At 31.9% G+C, this 19348-nt stretch overlaps 1 protein-coding gene across 5 annotated transcripts in view; it reads left to right on the plus strand.

Moving 5' to 3' along the window:
- PNPLA4 (patatin like domain 4, phospholipase and triacylglycerol lipase) overlaps window positions 1–19348 on the plus strand; it is a 36930-nt gene that overhangs the window by 14040 nt on the left and 3542 nt on the right. For 4 of the 5 annotated variants that reach the window (XM_074213598.1, XM_074213602.1, XM_074213601.1 and 1 more), the window contains exon 5: window positions 5558–5623. The exons of the other annotated variant lie outside the window; for it this stretch is intronic. In XM_074213598.1, coding sequence (XP_074069699.1) covers window positions 5558–5623 — 66 coding nt within the window. The remainder of the gene's footprint in view (window positions 1–5557; window positions 5624–19348) is intronic. 5 annotated transcript variants of the gene reach the window in all.

Here is a 19348-nt window from a genome sequence, read left to right on the forward strand (position 1 = left end):
ACAGCAATCCTGCGAGAGTAGTACAATTTAGCATCATACCCATTTCATTGATATGGAATCTAAAGTTGAAATATGTTGGGTATCAAAGGCAGGATTTAAATCCAAGTTTCTTCTGACTCCAAATTCAGCACATTTACTCTTATACCATATTGTCTCTGTAAAACTGTCATTTTCTTAATATTCCTGCTGCCTCATCAAGCCTATTCTGCTGCCTGCATGCTTACCCTCCCAATCATTAAGTCATTAAGTTTCCTTGGTTTCTTCTTTTCCTGACTTTTTGGAATTTTCATTCCATTACTAATAAAGTCCACTTTGTTCTGGATCACTTCCTTTTAGAGGTCAAGTCCTACGTAGTCATATTAACTTATACTTGCATTTCTTCTGAGTGCTCCACATTTACCCCCTGCTGTGTAGTCCACAGGACTTGAAGGTGAAGTTAGCCCTCTCAACTCACTGTGCAGTGTCCCTGCTGAACTCCCATCAATAGCAATTGTTTTTTTCTCCTTAAAATTTGTGTCATTCAGGTGTATGACTTGATTACCGAAAGTAATTGTAAAGACCTCGTAGATAGAGATTATAATATTTTTAATTTAAAGATGAGGAAAAGTTAGATTGATGGAGGCAAAGGGAGCTGAACAATCGTTAGAAAAGGGAGATGTTGGAGATGGGGGTTGTGTGTTGTGAAGCTAGTTATCTTTCCACTGTGCCACACTGTCTGCTCTCCTGTCATCCCACATCTTCAGAGATTTCAACAAAATTGCTTATGGTTCACTGAACTCCTTAAATTCTGTGGTCTCTATTCTGCTTTAATCACCCACTAAAGCAGTTATATCTTAGACCTTAAGATCAGTCAAAACTGCTTTACTTACAGGTTCCTAAATCTGAAATTTTTGTTCCTGATTACAATCCTAACTCACTTCCTTGCTGTACTTATCATTTCATAGCCTTCTCTGTTCTTCCAATCTATCAACTGCTCTGATCCTAATTTTTCTCCCTTCCTAATTTTGACCCTATAATCAGTTATTTTAATTATTCCTTCTCTTCCATCTTTGAACCTCTACCCTTAAATCCTTCCATAACTGACTTTTCACTTCATGTAGCATCTATTATTTACTTCTCTCCTTTACTCTTGAGGGATCATGTGTTACTTTAGGAAGTCATGAAATTATTCTTACTTGGCTCACTGTAAATTCGTTTATCTGAGCCTTCACTGCTGCATCGTAGTCTTTTTTTTCTAATCTATTGACTGGCTCTCCATTCTGAACATTCTACAGCTGTCAGAGGGCACAGAGATAAGAATTGCTTTTTCTGGCACCAGGGGACAGACCAGAAGAGGCACACGTTACAAAAAAGACAAATTTAGACTTATTATGAGAAAAAAAGCTTACTAACATTTAGAACTGGCTAAAAGTGGAATATACTGCCTTAGAAGGCAACTACTTTCTTTTTTACTGGTGCTCCTTATATATATATGCTGGGGAGCCACTTTTCAGGAGTGTTGTAGAGGGGATTCTTTTTTAGGCTTCATTTGTTCTACAGGGTCACTGAGATTCCTTCTAGCTCTGAATTTCTGTGACTCAGAATCTCTACAACCACTTTTCAAAATCTTCCCTTTTCTCTTACGGTTTCTAACTTCAGAAACCCACCTTTACTACTAGCAAATGACCTCTTTCCAGTGTGCTGCAGTTGAGGCCATTTGATGTGAATTTGCTCAATTTTATTACTCCAAATCTTTCAATGACTTTTCCCATCATCTCCTGCCTTCCAGTCTCAGAAGAAGAGATAGGCCTCTGCTTTAACAAAACTTATCCCTGTACTTGTGCTCTGTTTCTTTCTTTCATATCACTATAATCTTGCTCAAACACTCATTCTTACATTAAAATGATCTTTAATTTTTCCCCCCTCTTAATATTTCCTTACTCTTCAACCTAATAACATACCGAGTCATCTCTAAACATTTTCCCTTGACCAAGCTATCATACAACCTCTCTCTCCATTTCTTGGTTGTCTCTGTTTTTCTTTTCTCTTTCTGTCTTTGTCTCTTTTCTCTTGATTTTTCTTGATTTCTCTCTCTGACTCAAATCTGAATTTTTTTTTTGATTTAGGTAAATGGAAGGGAAAGAAGTACATTATCCACCTTCCCTTCATCTGCCTTAACATTTTAGCTAAACTGTCAGTACACCTAGAGGTATACCAATAGTCAATGAAAACTGTATATGTTGTTTGATGCTGATACTATAGTATTATTCTTTTAAGTGATAGAATGAGAGGTAGTGGTCTCCTCTAACATTTATATGGGGTCCTGTTTAATTCAAGTGTACAGTTCACATAAAACTTTTGTATTTAGCCTTGCTGACAAGTTTTTTCTTATGTACAGGCAGGGATGTAAAAACCTGGTTAACAAGTCTTACCTACACTCTAGAGTGTAGATAAATTCCCACTGGTTTGTTCTTATACTTGCTATTTTCAGATTATGTGCCTGAAAAATAGTTAGCCAACATCTAATAACAGCACGTGAGGCCATTTGGATGATCTACTGAGTTCCATTGCTCATATTGCTGTTGAAGCAAGATCTTCCAATGCTAAGTCTTTTGTTGGTGAAATAAGACTATGTATAGTATTGATTAGTATTTTGGGAAGAACTGAAGATAAATTTGAATTGCAACTGCATCATTAAGTTTTGTATAAGCAGCCAGTCTCATTAAGCTCCACAGTAACTTCAAATGTGAATGAAGCCTTAAGACAACATTTTATAGATACCTTTTCTTTTTATTAACTCTAAAAGTCAAGAGAACAAAAGGGAATACTTGTTTTTTAAATATTTATTAAGGGAGTAGTAAGGGATAATTATAGTCAAAATTGACTTTTGTTATTCAGATCCAAATTACTGAGCTAATACACACAAAGCACTTTGCTAAGTCCTTGTGTTCCATGGATTCATACTTGGGTATGTCTCTTAGTACCAGTGTTATTTGTCAAAATTATCCTTTCTGAATATCAATTTTTTTCTGTCTCTAAAAGATGTTTAATCTTTTAGATTCCTTTTATCTCCTCTAAATCTATGATACTAAGTCTAAATACCTCTTTGCCATCAAGAACCTTTGATTTCTAAGTAGAAAGGAGTATTTAAGCTATTTAAAATATAGGTATATAGATAGATAGATAGATAGATAGATAGATAGATAGATAGATAGATAGATAGATAGATTCAATTCATTATGACCTTGGAATTTCATAAGAGCATTATTTTTGTTCTGAAGCATCTTCATAGATAAATTCTTATCATGATATTCCGATTATGGTTGAATAAAGTAGCTTAGTTCCTGAATTCCCTTTTAAAGCTAATTTTCCTATTAAGCATACTTTGATATGAACTATTAGTATTTATAAAAAAAGATAGTAAGCTATGACAAAAATCAGATGGCATGTGGAGAAGTAGCAATTATTTTAAAGTTTATTAAATTCTTTGTATCATTTATGTGATTTCATAATCTTAATATCTACTTAAAAAGGAATAAGATAGCATTTATCATCTGAACACTTCAGTTTTCAAGTATTAACTAACTCATGAACTTCACAATATAATAGGAATGTGGACAAATGTAATTCAGTTTTTTAGGGAGTGAGGGTTCACTTTTTCAAAAATATAAATTTATTTTCACTTGCATATTATATTTAGTTTTTAAATCTCTAAGTGATATAATTTCACTCTAATATCTTTTCATATTTCTTCAACCAATTTTGAAACAGAATATAGCAAATTATCTCTTACTGGCCATAAAAGTATGCTTGATGTCATTTTTTTTAGCCAATTCATAATGAGGAAAATTCAATTAAATAGCAAATAGGGAACCTTTATTATTATTGTCCTTAACTAATATAGATATAGTTATAAATATATATATATACATAGATATAAATAATTGCCTTAACTAATATAGGTATAGTTATATAACATATATATATATGTATATATATACATGCATGCATGCACACTTATATTTGGTCCTTACCTACTATTGGATTGTTTTGTAATTTTTAGAAAAATGACTTGACATGTATTATATGCTTTATTTTTTAATTTAGTACAGCTAATGTAGTGTTATACTGTGTCATTATATTTCAGAATTAATGTTGAAACTTTTAAATGCAAAATTTTGTAAAGCTTTTTCTTTAATTGCTTCATTTTATGTAAGATTTACCAATTCTACATTAGATTGCCTTTAGCATCTGGCACTATACTTGCAGCGCTGCAAAAATAATGTGAATGCTGTCACCCTGGAAATGTTGCTTCAAATTAAAGTGTTTTCATTATCACAGAGAACATATAATGTAGGTTAGTACCCAAATTGTCTAAAATTCTCACAGTAGTTTCTACCTTATCAATGTCTGCCTTATAAGGTTGGCTGTCCCCCATACTCCTGGTAATTAAAAATATTAATGGAGTAGCTACCTAGTGGTGGAATTTTAACCTTTTGAAGCCCTCACTTTCCACTAGAGCAGGAGTCCCCCATGAGAGCTGCTTTTATTCCTGCAGCCCTTGTTCTCCTTTTGACCCTGCAATGCCCCATAGAGGAACCCCTGCAGTAATCTTTTCATTCTTTCCACTCATAAATTGGCAACTCTTCAGTGTGCTCTTAGGAAGGAAGATGTCTGTGGAAATCAAGAGAATCTTGCTTCTGTTTTCAGACTATAGGGACAGGGATACTTGTTCTGCTTAAAGGAAAAGAGAATACTTTCACACAGGGAGGAAACTAATAATACTCTAGTTAGTTGATATGATACAGTAGGTAGACATGGTCAGGAAGAGTTGAATTCAGTTTCAGAAGGATACTAGAACCATAACCTAAGAGTGGGAACATGGAACATTCTTCCACATAGAAACAATGTTATAAATTTTAGATTTAAAATTTACATATATTTTGGGTTAAATAAATTCTGATGGGATATACTAAGAACCAAACAATAAAGACACTTCTCTTTTGAAAATACATAATACATCAAACATATAAATTGCTAGAAAAATATTTTATCTACATTTTACCTACTAAAGTATAACCGTTTTCAACTGTCTAGATGAAAATAAAAACTCGTCATGTATATGTAGTAGAAACCTTTTTATTATATAACCTGGCCAAGTTCCAAGAACCTGTTTCCCTAGCAACATTCTGATGTCATAGATTAGAGTATCTCAGACTGTAGGTTAGAATCCATCATAGAAATCAGATTTAATGTGGATATTTTCTATTACAATAGGTATTTGTTCCTTTTAAAACAAATGCATAGTAACATGTCAAATATCTCAACACAAAATTTAACTTTACATTTGGAAATATTATTTTTACACTGTCTTTACTTAGAGTTGGCTCATTTAAAGAAAAATCATTTGTATGTACCTCTTGAGTATTTGTAAAAGGCATCACATTTATTTTAATTATACATATTTCTCAAAATATAGTATTTTACAACATACTCCTTCAAAATAATATAAACTTTATCAGAAAGTAAGGTAAATACTTGTCTTTATTAACAGTGTTTTTCTTTATCATACATATAGGTTCTCTTGGCTAGCAGTTTTGTACCAGTATATGCAGGCATGAAAGCAGTAGAATATAAAGGAGAGGTAATGTTCTTACATATTCAAAGATATTTCTCATATTAACAAGTTTTCCTGAAACATGCAATTTTAGAATTGGCCTTCAGGTAAAAAAAAATGCTATGAATTAATTTGTAAATTACTTTTCTTCATCCTTAAAGAGAAGAAAATTCAGTTCCTAAGACATTGTAATTTTTTGTATAAAAATTTAAAGAATGTTAACTTAAAAAATTTTATTTGAAATTAATGATTGCCTGAAATAGATGTTTTGTCTAAAAGTAATTACAAAATGAATATAGGTGTCTATTGACTCCTTCCCTGCATCCTATAAATATTCTGAAATTTCTTTCATCCTTTAAAGAAAAAAAAAAAACAAAATTTCCTTGACACTACCTTTCAAGCTTTAATTTTACTTGCCTGGGGAAAAAACTTATCTATATCCTTTGCTGTCCAGTATGATTTCTGAGTAACCGAAATTGCTCATTATGAGGTCATCACCATTTTTTTGTTGTTGGTGTTTGTTTTTAATTGTAATACTTTGGCCCTTTTTTGGTCTTCATCTGTTTTGGCTTCTTTTCAGGATTTGACATTATTGGCTAGTCCAGCCTCTTATGTTTTCCTCCTTCCCTGGATTTTGCCGATACTATTCTACTGTGATTCTTTCCTATCTAGCTGACTTTTTTTTTTTAGTTTCATTTATTGGATAATCCATTTGCATTCATCCCCATGCCTGAGTATCTCACAGGATTCTGTCCTAACCCTCATCTCTTCTCTTTTTATATTTTCTATTGGTGATCTTAGTAGTTGTTATGGACTCAAATATGTCTATAAATAACTTCCATATTGAAAGGTCCAACCCTTAATCTGTTGTTCCCTGAGCTCCAGACCTACATATCTATTTGATACCTATCATGTTTGCCTGGGTATCCCTTCAACACTTTTAACATGCAGAATGAAACTCATTATCTTTCCCCTAAACTAGTGATTTTTAATTTTTTTTTTACTCATGAACTCCTCCCACCACCTTTGATGACTTCTTGAGAATTGTAGATATTATTTTCAAAATTTTTTAAGACTTGAAATATCATATAAGATATAATAGTTAACAGGATTGAAAGGATTAATTGAAGATGGGAGCGGAAGAAAGGAGGTTGAGAGATATGGGTATGCTTGTAGAACAGTAGAAACCAGTAGAAAAGGAGAATTAAAGATAAGTGAGAGGTGATGACAAGAGAGGGCAGTCTATTGAAGGAGAAAGCAAAGATCAAGATTACTTGCTGGTAACCTTGATAAGAAATAGGACTGCCTCTTCATGTGAGACTGGGAAGAAATAGTTGCAGAAGGAATCTAAGTTATATTAGATATATTAAAAAAAGAGGGGGGGGAGAAGAAAAAGCCCTTGGATAATGATCTCAACTTTTTCTATATAAAATGTAAGACAAAACTCAGTTGAGAGTGTGGGGGAAAGAGAAATCCATAGGAAGTTTGAGGAGGGATGAAAAGATTGGAAGAACTGCTGTGGCAAATGGGATAGCGATGAGGTATTTGTGGAATGATTGCCTAGAAGCTTTGAAGATGTAGTTAAGGTTGTATAATATAACTAGGTAGTTGAAGTAATCAGGATGTAGGTATGTAGGAGTGAAGATGGTGGATGGTGAGAATGATCTCAGGCTAAGACATAGGGAATGCGCAATTGACAATATCACCATAGGTCCAGGTACGTAAGAAAAGATGATAGTATACAGTTCAGTGTTCTGGTTATTTATTATGCCTTGGTAAATCTTCCAGATATGGGTATTCTCAAATTATGTGAATGAAATCAATTATGATACCTAGTTAACATCTAAATATTAAATTATTAAAATATTAATATTAATGTAATTAATAAAAGAAATTTTAAAATATGTTGCCATTAATAGTATTTTTGTGATCATCATCATACCATTATATTGCTATTCTAAGGTTTACAAAGTGCTTTACATTATATTATCTTATATAATTTTTATGAGTAGTTATATAAAGTAAATACTGTAGTTGTTATTATTTTCATTTACAGACGAAGAGGCAGATTGAAACAGGTTAAATATTTATTCATAGCCACATGTCACACACATGTCAAAAGGAGAATTTGAACCTAGTTATTTCTTGACTCAAAGACTTTCTACTCTATCATTTCATCTTACAATATCCTTAATATTGTGGTTTATTTTAAATGTATGTGTTCTCTTCTGCTGCAACCTGTAATTCCTTTTTTATCTTTGATAGTTTTATGAGTTGGTATGACCAAAAAATCTAAAAGTGGTTGTTGGCTTTCTGGTGATGAACCTATCTAGACTTATCTATGCTTCTCCTTGGATTTCTTGTTAAACTCTGACATTACTGTCATGATCTTCAAAAAGTCAATGTTAATTCCGCATCACAACACACTAGATACACAAAACCCTAATAGTGGTCATGGGTCTGCACAACTTATCTTACTCTGGAAATTATTATCCTATCAGTATGATTACTTTGTCAGGTTAATTTCCCTCTCAAGCCAGTTACTTAAAGTTCATATGGGGCTTTCTTTGTACTGCCTTTGACTGCTAACTCTGTTAACTATCTATTATTTCATGACACATGTTCTTGCAATATGAGTATAAAAGAGAAATCTTTTGATAATATCTGTAAGATTTTTATCTCAAAAAGCACTGGATTAGAAAAGGCCAGAAGCCATACATGAACAAGAAAAGCAGATCATCATACTTGCTATCCACCTGTTCCTTGATAGCATTTCAAAGCCAGATTTTCAAAGAGGTGTTACTAGAATGACTTCAAAAGGCTGCGATGAAAACCAGCAGCACATTAACCTTACAGCATTGACAATTGTAGGTATGATTTTATAATAAGTATAAATTGTCAATTCTTTAATTTTGCGACAAGAATTTATAATGAATTGTGAGGATCTTTGTTTTGTTGCTTAGTATTTTTCAGTCATGTCTGACTCTTCATATCATGAGGGTTTCTTAGCAAATATACTGAAGACATTCACCATTTCCTTTTCCAGCTTGTTTTACAGATGAGGAAACTGAGGCAATCAGTTAAAGTGATTTGTCCAGGGTCACACAGCTAGTAAGTGTCTGAAGTTGAATTTGAACTAAAAAGGAATCTTCCTGACTCCAGTACTACATTCACTATACCATCTAGCTAGCCACGAATCATAAGGATACTACTTAAACAAATTACAGGGGAAAAAATGAAATGTTATACCACCTCATATTTATATGTGCTCTACAATTAATAGAATGCTTCATTCAAAAAACCATCATGAAATGAATAAAGCACATTATAGTAATCTATATTTTTTTCAATGTTTGGAGAGTCTCTGGAGACACATACATGAAGTATCATGATCAGGGATAAACTTATTAGCATATGTGCCTAGTAGAGAAGTAATCAGTGCATCTTTGCTTGAAATAATAAGTATCATTGAATCATATCACTGGATCAGGGTACATGGTAGGTAGTAAAGTGTAAGAAAACTAGAAAGTGGAAGATAAGTTTATGAAGGACTTTGAATACCTGAGGTTTTTGTATTTGATCTTGGAGGTGATAGCAAGCCACTATATGTAAGAATAAATACATACGTATATATATATATATATATATATATATATATATATATATATATATATATATGTGCATATATAGACATACATATATGTGTGTGTTTAAAATTAGTTACATATTTGAGTTCCAAGTTATTTCTCCCTTCCCAACCTCACATGAGAAAAGGCCAACATTTGATATAGATATATATGTGGAACCATATAATTCATGCCATATATCAGTTCTTTCTCTGGATGGAGATAGCATTTTCCCTCATAAATCCTTTCTAGATTATTTGAATATATTACACAAAAATAGCTTAATTATTCACAGTTACTCTTTGAATAATATTACTGTTATTATATACAGCATTCTTGTGGTTCCATGCTTTTCACTCAGCATTATTTCATTCAAGTCTTTCCATGTATTTCTAAAATTAATTTGCTTATCATTTCTTATAGCACAGTAACATTCCATCATAATCATAAACCACAACTTGTTTAAGCCATTCTCCAATTGTTGGACATCTCAATTTCCAGTTCTTTGTGACCACAAAAAGAACTGCTTTAACTGTTTTAGGATATGATCACCTTGGAAAACAAACCTAATGATGGTATTGCAGAGTCAAAGGGTATATACAATTGTGTAACTTGGGCATAATTTTAAATTGTTCTCCAAAATTGTTAGATCAGTACAAAGTTTTACCACCAGTTCATTAGTGTTCCAATTTTTCCACATCCCTTCTATTATTTATCATTTTCCTCTTTTATCATTATAGGTTTGAGATGGCACCTCAAAGGTATTTAATTTGCTTTTCTCTAATTAATAATGATTTAGAGAATTTTTTCACATGTCTACATTATAACTTTAATAGCATCTTCTAAAATCTACCTGTTCCTGTCCTTTGACCATTTATTAATTGGGGAATGACTCATATTCTTATAAATTTGACTCAGTTCTCCTCTCTCTCTCTCTCTCTCTCTCTCTCTATATATATATATATATATATATATATATATATATATATATATATGTATATATAATCTTGAACCAAGAAGCTGCTGTCCCCAATTTTCCCAGAAAACTTTTCCCCAATTTTTTGTTTTCCTTCTAATCTTGGCTACATTATTTTTACTTGTGCAAAGAATTTTTAATTTAATGTAATCAAAATTATCCATTTTATATCATATAATACTCTATCTTTATTCATAAATTCTCCTATCCATAGATCTGATAGTATGATCCATACTCTTCTCTTATTCTCTTTAGTCTAGGTCATGTATCCATTTTGACCTTATCTTGGCAAATAGTACATGATATTAGTTTATACCTAGTTTCTTCCAGATTGCTTTTTAGTTCCCAAGCAATTTTTGTCAAAGAGTAAGTAATCACAAAAGCTTATTTGCATTTATCAAATACAAGATAGCTATAATTACTTACTACTGAATATTGTATACCTACTCTATCCCACTAATCCACCATTCTTTTTCTTAGTCACTTCCAGATAATTTGAAAAATGCCACCTTCTATTACAGTTTAAGATTTGGTATTGCTAAACCTCCTTTTCATTTTTTCTTTTTTTTATATTTCTGATCTTTTGTTCTTCCAAATGATTTTGGTTATTATTTTTCTAGTACAACAAAATAATTTTGGTAGTTTTAACTGAGATCTAAATAATTAGATAAAATTTTCATTTTTATTATATTGACTTGCCCACATTTTAACAATTAATATTTCTCCAGTTACTCAAATTTGACTTTATTTGGATACAAAGTGTTTTATACATTTTATACATGAGTTTTTTAGATGAGTTTGCCTAGACAGGTATATGCTCAAGTATTTTATAGTCTATAATTATTTTAAATGAAATATCTCTTACTATCTCTTAATGGACCTTGTTGGTTATATATATAGAAATAATGAACAATTTATATGCATTTATGTTATATCCTGCCACTTTGCTAAAATTTTTGGTTGAATCTCTATAATTTTCTATGTATACAATCATATAGTCTACAAAAAAGAGATAGTTTTTTCCTCATTGCCCATTCTGATTCCTTCTATTTCTTTGCCCTCATATGTAGTCAGTACTATATTGAATAATATTGATCATAGTGAGAATCCTGGTTTCATTCCTGATTTTATTTAGAAGGCTTCTTATTTGTCTCTGTTACAGATAATGCTTACTGATGATTTTAAGGAAAATCAATTTATACACATGTATTGGGAGCTTTTTAAATAGGAATAAATGTTGTATTTGTTGTGTTTTTTCAAAAGTTTTTTTCTGCATCTTGGATATATAATTTCTGTTGCTTTTGTTAATGATATAATGACTATGTTAATAATTTTTTCCTGTATTGAATCAGCCCTACATTTCTGGTATGAATCACATTTTATCACAATTATTGTGATGTTGCTGTAGTCTACTCGCTAGTATTTTATTTAGGATTTTTTCATCAATATTTATTCTTGAAATTAGTCTATACTTTTCTTTTTTTCTATTTTTTGCTCTCCCGGTTTAGGTATCAGCACCATTTACTTTTTCATAAAAGGAGTTTGGATAGAACTATTTCTTTGCCTATTAATTCCAAATAATTTAATTGATCTTTAAATGTTTTGTAGAATTCACTTGCAAATATAGATGATCCTGATTTTTTTTCCTTAGGAAGCTCATTTTATGTCCTGTTCAATTTCTTTTTTCTAAAATAGGTTTATTTAAATATTCTACTTCCTCCTTTGTTAATCTGTGAAGTTTATATTTTTGTAAGGATTCTTCCATTTCCAATTAAATTATTAAATTTATTAACATATAATTGGACAAAATAACTCCTAATGATTGCTGTAATTTCACTTAATATTTGATACTAGTGATTTGGTTTTCTCTTTTAAAAAATCATATTAACTAATACTTTGTGTGTGTATATTTATAAATATATAATATATATATGTACATATATATATATATATATATATATATATATATATATATAAGACCAAGTAGTTTTATTGATTATTTCAATGCTTTTCTTACATTCACTTTTATAAAGCTCACCTTTAATTTTCAGGACTTTCAATTTGCTGTTTTTAATTGGAAGTTTTTTTTCTGTTTTTTAATTGAATACCCAATTCATTGATCATTTTTTCTCCTATTTTATTGATGTAAGCATATAGAGAAATAAATTTTCCTTTTGATTACTGGTTTTGCTAAGTTTTGGGATGTTGTATCATCATTTTCTTTAATAAAATTGTTCTATGATTTTTTCTTTCATCAAATCATTCTTAAGATTAAGTTATTCACCCTCTAGTAGAATGTTAATCTGTATTTCTATGGTCCTTTATTAAATGTAATTTTATTGAATTATGAGTAAGAAAGAATACATTAAATATTTCTACTTTTAAGTAATTGGACTATACAGTTTTATACCCTAATATATAGTCAGTTTTTGTAAAGGTGCTATGTACTATGGAGAAAGAGGTTATATCCCTTTCTATTCCCATTCAGTTCTATCATATCAAGTTTATCTAAAATTCTATTTCTCTCCTTGACTTCTTTTGTATTTATCTTTTGATTAAATTTATCTAATTCTGAGAGGGGAAGGTCACAGAACCTTACTATCTATTGCTACCTATGATCTATTACTTTTTATTTTATAAATTTGATGCTATAGCATTTTTTGTATATATTTAGTATTGATATTACTACATGTTATTTATGCCTTTTCACATAATGTAGTTTCTCTGCTTATCTCCTTTAATTAAATCTTTTAGATTTAACTTTGTCTGAGATCATGACTACAATTCCTGCTTTTTTTGTATCATCTGAGACAAAATAAATTCTACCCAGCCCTTTATTTTTGCTGTAGTTGTGTTTTTAAATGTTTCTTATAAGCAGCATATTATTCTGATTTTTGAATCATTATGCTTTTCATTTTTGTTTTATAGGTTAGTTTATCACACTATCATTCAAAGTTATAATTTACTAGTTGTGTATTTCCTACCATTCTTTTCCTCCCCTATTATTTATCCTATTGACCTTCTATTTCTTAATCTGCATGCCCTTCTAAGAATTCCTCCTTTATCCTATTTCTCCTATTCTCTTATTTCTCTGGAAGTTAAGAAGACTTTTATATCCAAATAAATTTATGTTATTCCCCTTTTAACCCAATTCTAATGAGAAAAAAAGGTTCTCATATAGCCTATTCTATGTCTCTTTCTCCTCTCACCTTTACAAATCTCCCATTCATCTTTCTTTTTATGATATAATTCATCCCATTTTACTTTGTCCTACCCAATTTTATTTTTTAAGATTATCCTACCACAGTTAATTCAACCCTAAGCCTTCAATCTATATATATATATATATATATATATATATATATATATATATATTTTTTTTTTTTTCTAACTAGCCTAGTAATGATAACATTCTTCTTATGATTGTTCAGTTGTTCAGGTCAATTGTTTTTTCCAGTGAGATATTTCATGTGCTCTTCTATTTTTTCATTCTTTTAATTTTATTTTTATTATTGCTTAATGTCTTATAAAATCATTACTTTCCTCCTGGCCAGTTCTAATTTTTAATGAGTAAATTTCTTCAATACATTTTTGTTTCTTTCCAGTTGTTTGACTTTCTTTTCATAACTTTCTTGATTTTCTTTCATTACTGTTTTTTCCAAATTTTTCTCTACTTCTCTTATTTGATTTTTAAACTCCCTTTTAAACTCTTCAAAGAATTCTTTTGGACTTATGACCATTTTACATTTGCCTTTATGAATAGCTCTTTTGACTTTATTGTCTTCTTTTGATTTTGAATCCTAATATTCTCCATCACAATAGTAGCTATTTATAGCTACCAGGTTCTTTCTCTGTTGTTTGCTAGTTTCCCCCCTCATTTTTATGATCTGTTTCTTGGCTATTTTATGTTATTTATGTTGTCAGACTCTGCTCCCAGGCTATAGGGGTTAATGTCTAATCTAGTTAGAGGTCTTTGACTTTCGGGTTCTTCTGTTGTGCTATGATCCAAGGTCAGGTGTGGTCATCACTGTTCCTCTGGTTTATACCTTGGTCTTTGAGTGACTTCGGGTAGTCCTCTCTAAATGCTGACTCACAAGCAAGGCTCTCAGCACAGCTACCACAACAAATAATCTCATCCCCAACCTAATAATCCAGGAAGTGCCATCAGTCTGCAGTTTACCCTCTGTCCTGGAACCAAAGTCAGGGATTCTGCTCTCCTGCCAGTGACCACAACCATCAGGACCCCTGCTTACTAGTCCTCATCCAAAGTTACAATCTGAGACATTAAGTCCCAATGGAGCCCCCTCCCAAGCTTCCCCTGATCAAGGCACTGAACCCCCACACCATCTGTGAGGGAAAAGTTCCACTGCACCAAGCCACACCACAACAACTACACTGCCTACAAGACTTGCTGTTTGTTGAAGCAGAAGTAATCTTCATTTTAGTGTTTTACTATTTTTTTGCTTGCATTTGTATGCCTAGCACTTAACCCCTGTGCCTAGCACATAATAAATATTTTAACTTGTTAGCATTTAAGGATATATTAAGTACTTAACTATGTCTGCCAGGCACTGTACTCAGAATGATAATGCTGATGAGGAGGATGGTGATGACAAGCAAGTGAATTGGATTTGAGTGAGGAGGTGGGTGCTGTGCTAAGTCATCAGCCTCACTTTCTCCTCCAGAGCCATCTGAGTCCAGTGACTAGATAAGAATCAGCATGATTAGAGATGACCTTGGATGTGAGGCAGTCTGGGTTAAGTGACTTGCCCAAGGTCACTCAGCTAGTAAGTGTCAAGTATCTGAGGCCAAATTTGATCTCAGCTCCTCCTGAGTGTGCTATCCACTGCACCACCTGCCTACCCATATGAATTTATATTATATATAAATATTGTGTATGTGATAATTTCATTTTTAGTAGCATTTTTATTATATTGGCTCACCCACCTGTTAACAATTGATACTTGTTTTTCCAGTTATTTAAATTTAATTTTACTTGTATAAAAATGTTTTATTAGATATTAATATAGTTCCTGGGTTTTTTTGACAACAGATTGGTTTTGTATGATGAATACAAATGAGGAATTGAAAATGACATGTAGGTTGTGAGTCTGGATGGCTAGATAGATGGTTTGTTCTTTGATCCTAATAAGGAAGTTACAAAGAGGGAAGGATGGATTGAGGGGAAAGATAAGTTCTATTTTGGATAAGAAGGATAAAAAACCATTAGGTTGAGAAAAAGTCATTTAAAGATTATGGTTTAAAGGGAGTGATTTCAATTGAATGATGAAGGAAGCTAAACTACATTTAAGGAGAGAAAAGGAACTGGAGGTACCTTGTGTTGACAACTTTCTAAAGGAGTTTTACAAAGAAGAATATTAGAGAGTGAATGCAAATTGTAGTGGGGATAACCTTCTGGAGAAGATAGCACTCAATGAAATCAAGGGTACATCTAAAAGAATTTGCCTTGCCAAGATGAAGTAGCTGCTTATTCCTGTGAGAAAAGGATAAAGGATTAGATAGAAGGGAAATCAATTTATGTTATATAATTTATATGTGATGAAGAGCAGTTGAGTTGAAGGACTTCTTGATGAATGGTTTCATTTTTTTTTCCCATGAAAATGTAAAGTGAACTCCTCAGCTGAGAGAGTGTGAGGAGGAGATACCATGGGAAAATGGAGAGAGAAATGTTTGAAATAGACAATATGGTGAATGGGATAGCAAATTGATTTGGGAGGTTTGAAAGGATTACATTATTATAGAAGAGACCCAGCTGAGTTTTTGAAAAACAAATTTGTAATGGGCTCTATCAACATGATTTTCTCCAAATCCTTTCAGTAGCTTTTGAATGATAGTAAAAGTGGATTGTAGTGGGAGGAAGTGGGAGGAAGCCAAGAAAGTTCCAATATGAATATGAGATTAAGAATCCCTAATCATGGGAATGGATTTTCGGGAATCTCTGAACTTGGATGGGAAAAAAAATTACATCTTTATTTTCACTGATCTCCTAACTCAAGGTGTTTTTAGTTTGAGAGTTCTGAACTTGTTCTTATTAATAACTTTTCATTAACTTTATTACAATATAATTGAAATTTCCTTTGCAATCCCATATATTTTATTTCATGCATTTATTCTACAAAGGAATCTATAAGTTTTACTAAAGGACCAAAAGAGTTCATGACTCAAAAATGATTAAGACCACCTTCTCTAACTGTAATTTTATCATTTTCTTCAAGCTTAAATGTAAACAAACCACTACAGGCTTTACCATACTGACAGTAGAATCCATGGCAAGAAATGCTAAGAATCCCCATTCTAGATATTCATCTACTATTGCTTCTCTGTGAAAATAATGTTGGACTGGAGGCTTAGGCAAGGATGGGGATAAAGGAGCATGGAAACTTAAAAATACTGTTTATTTAATATTTGAGAAATTTTGAGAAAAAATTCATTGAATCTTCTTTCTAGTCTTTTGAATTTTGAGGGCCCAAAGTTTTCATCTGAAGAAAAAAATCTCAGATAATTAGTAGTTCTACAAATTAGATTATTTAAAACATGTTTTATTCCCTTACTCAGACTCAAAGCATTTAATGGAAATATGATCTTAAACAAAAGATCTTAAACTCCCAGACTACAAAGAGTAAATGAAGAATTTGATTTAAACTGCTTAAATGAAATTCCCTGATTTTAAATAGCCCTATATAAACATTTCTTCTGATTGAGATTCCTCACAAGATGTACTATCATAATAATGTCAGATTATAATCAATGTATCTTTCTAAAAACCCACTTTTCCAATTCATAAAGTAGTAGAATTAAGTATAAAGAATAACTCAACATAGTAGTCTAAGTGTAAAGTATAGTTTATTTTCTCTAGTTGCTGGATTTGAAAAATGTAGTGTTCTCTTTTTTTAATCAGACAATTGAAGGGACTTTGCAGCCAAGAGCGAGGTATTCACATTATATTGATGTTTACTCCAAATTTGAAAAGATAGAGCAAATCCTGAATTATCTTCCCTTCCCCTCCCCTCCCCCCCAAACCTAAGAAAATTAAATTCTTCTATTTTACTTGTTTGTTTTTTTTTGTAATCTATCTTACTGTATATAGATTTTCAGAGATAAACAAACTTTTATTTAGCCTCTGCTTGAGATCTGGAATCTAAAAAATTTTGAGAACACAGGAGATATAGAAATAGAGAGCCAGTTAGTCTATAATACCTATCACTATATAGAAATCCTCCCCAAAAAATGCACACACTATATCATTTCAATTGTATTTCTTAAAGAATCTGGCTTTCCTTGGTTATTTATTGAAGTCTGAAATAAGGAGAATACATACATACTTCTGATTAATCATATACCTTGGAGATCTTTGTGTAATTTATGTCACCAACCAAAATTTTTAACTGCTGTTATTTTCTTGGTAATTTCTGATTCTGTAGAAGTCTGGTTACCATCCACAGTTTAGTGCAATTTTTTTTGTTCAAATTATTTTCTAATATTATTTTTCATTTCTGGGGGGGATGATATTTCCTTAAGAATAATTTTACATGTGTGTTTATTTTAAAAATATTTATAGTATAATTGAAAATAATTGAGGGATGCACTCAATGTATTCACCTTTTTTGTTAAGTTTTTACAAGGCAATGGGGTTAAAGTAGGGTCGCACAGCTAGGTAATTATTAAGTATCTGAGAGAACTTTGGGGCTGGTGCTCTATACACTGTGCCACCTAGCTTCCCCTCACCATTGTTTTTAGATACCATATTTCCCATATATAAGACACATATATAAGATACATTTTAATTTTGGAGCCTGGAATTTGAAAAAGATGTATTACATAAAATTAATGAACTCATTTTATTCACCATAAAATTCATACAACTCATTACTGTCAAAACTCAAATCTATTAGCTCATCTTCATCTGTGTCTGATGATGAATCACTGTCTTAGAAGAAGCTCTGAATACTCTCCTTCCTGTGCTCTGATCTGTGGTTGACCACAAGCACTCCCTGGGCAAATCTGGTATGTGGAGGCATGGCTAGTTCGTTCCGTTTCATGAACCTGAAGCATCAATTGTGTCCTCCTTTGAAACCAGTCACTTCTTTTTCATCAACAATTCTTCTTGCCTCATGCTGAACCATCTCTGGACAAAGGAATTCCAGTTTCCCTTTTTCTCTTCAATCTTCTTCAATTCCCTCTCTAACTTGGGCCAGGCCATTTTGCTGACTTGCCTCTCATGGCCTTCTTTTGGTCTAGCGTTTTCAGTTGGATTTCTTCTTCCCATAGCCCATCTCAGATTGTTTTCTTAGTTGGAGGAGAACCAAACTGATATTCAACAGCACAATTTCCATTCACTTTTGCAAACTAGATCACTTTTAACTTGAATTCAGCATTGTACAAAAATCTTTTCTGAGCCATTTCAGGGCAGAACATGGCAAACCATAACCAAATACTGATAACAAATGTGAAACAATGAGCGCAAAAGTGGGAAATGCAAGTAGAAAAAAACCTACAACTGCTGTATAAGATACTCCCAATTTTTAGACCCCAAATTTTTCAAAAAATGCTGCATCTTATACACAGGGAAATATAGTAGTTATTTTCAGGAAAAAGTACCACTACCCACCAAAAAAAATATTAACTTATAAACTAATTCCCGGGGTTGTTGGAGTTTAAGTGAAATAAAATGTGTGGATATAGGACCACTCTGCAAGGTTCCAAAGAGGCACTTGTATGAAGAAATATTGAAGAAAGTAGAAATACAAACCCTTCTTCATATATCTTGACCTCTTAACACATTATTTTTAATACATTCTGGATACTTTGAAGATTTTCATTTAAATATAACCTATATTTTCCAGTAATCTTCCATTTAATCTTTGGACCATTAAAGTAATAAATAAAAAAAAAATCTCAAATTTGTGTCACCGGTGGACCAGCACCTCCAACACCACTCAAGAATTTGAACTTGCAGAGAGACTTGGGTTGGAGCTTGAGGACCTCACTTTGTTTCCCTTGTATCCACCCTGGCTCACATCTAGAAGTCATCCTCAATTCCTAACCATTTCTCACCTCCCTTTTCCCTCTTCCCATATCCAAGGTGTTGCTGAGACATATTTTCTCCTCTGACACTATCTGTATTCTAGT

Source organism: Macrotis lagotis, chromosome 1, assembly GCF_037893015.1.
Source record: "Macrotis lagotis isolate mMagLag1 chromosome 1, bilby.v1.9.chrom.fasta, whole genome shotgun sequence".
Taxonomy (NCBI): Eukaryota; Metazoa; Chordata; class Mammalia; order Peramelemorphia; family Peramelidae; genus Macrotis; species Macrotis lagotis.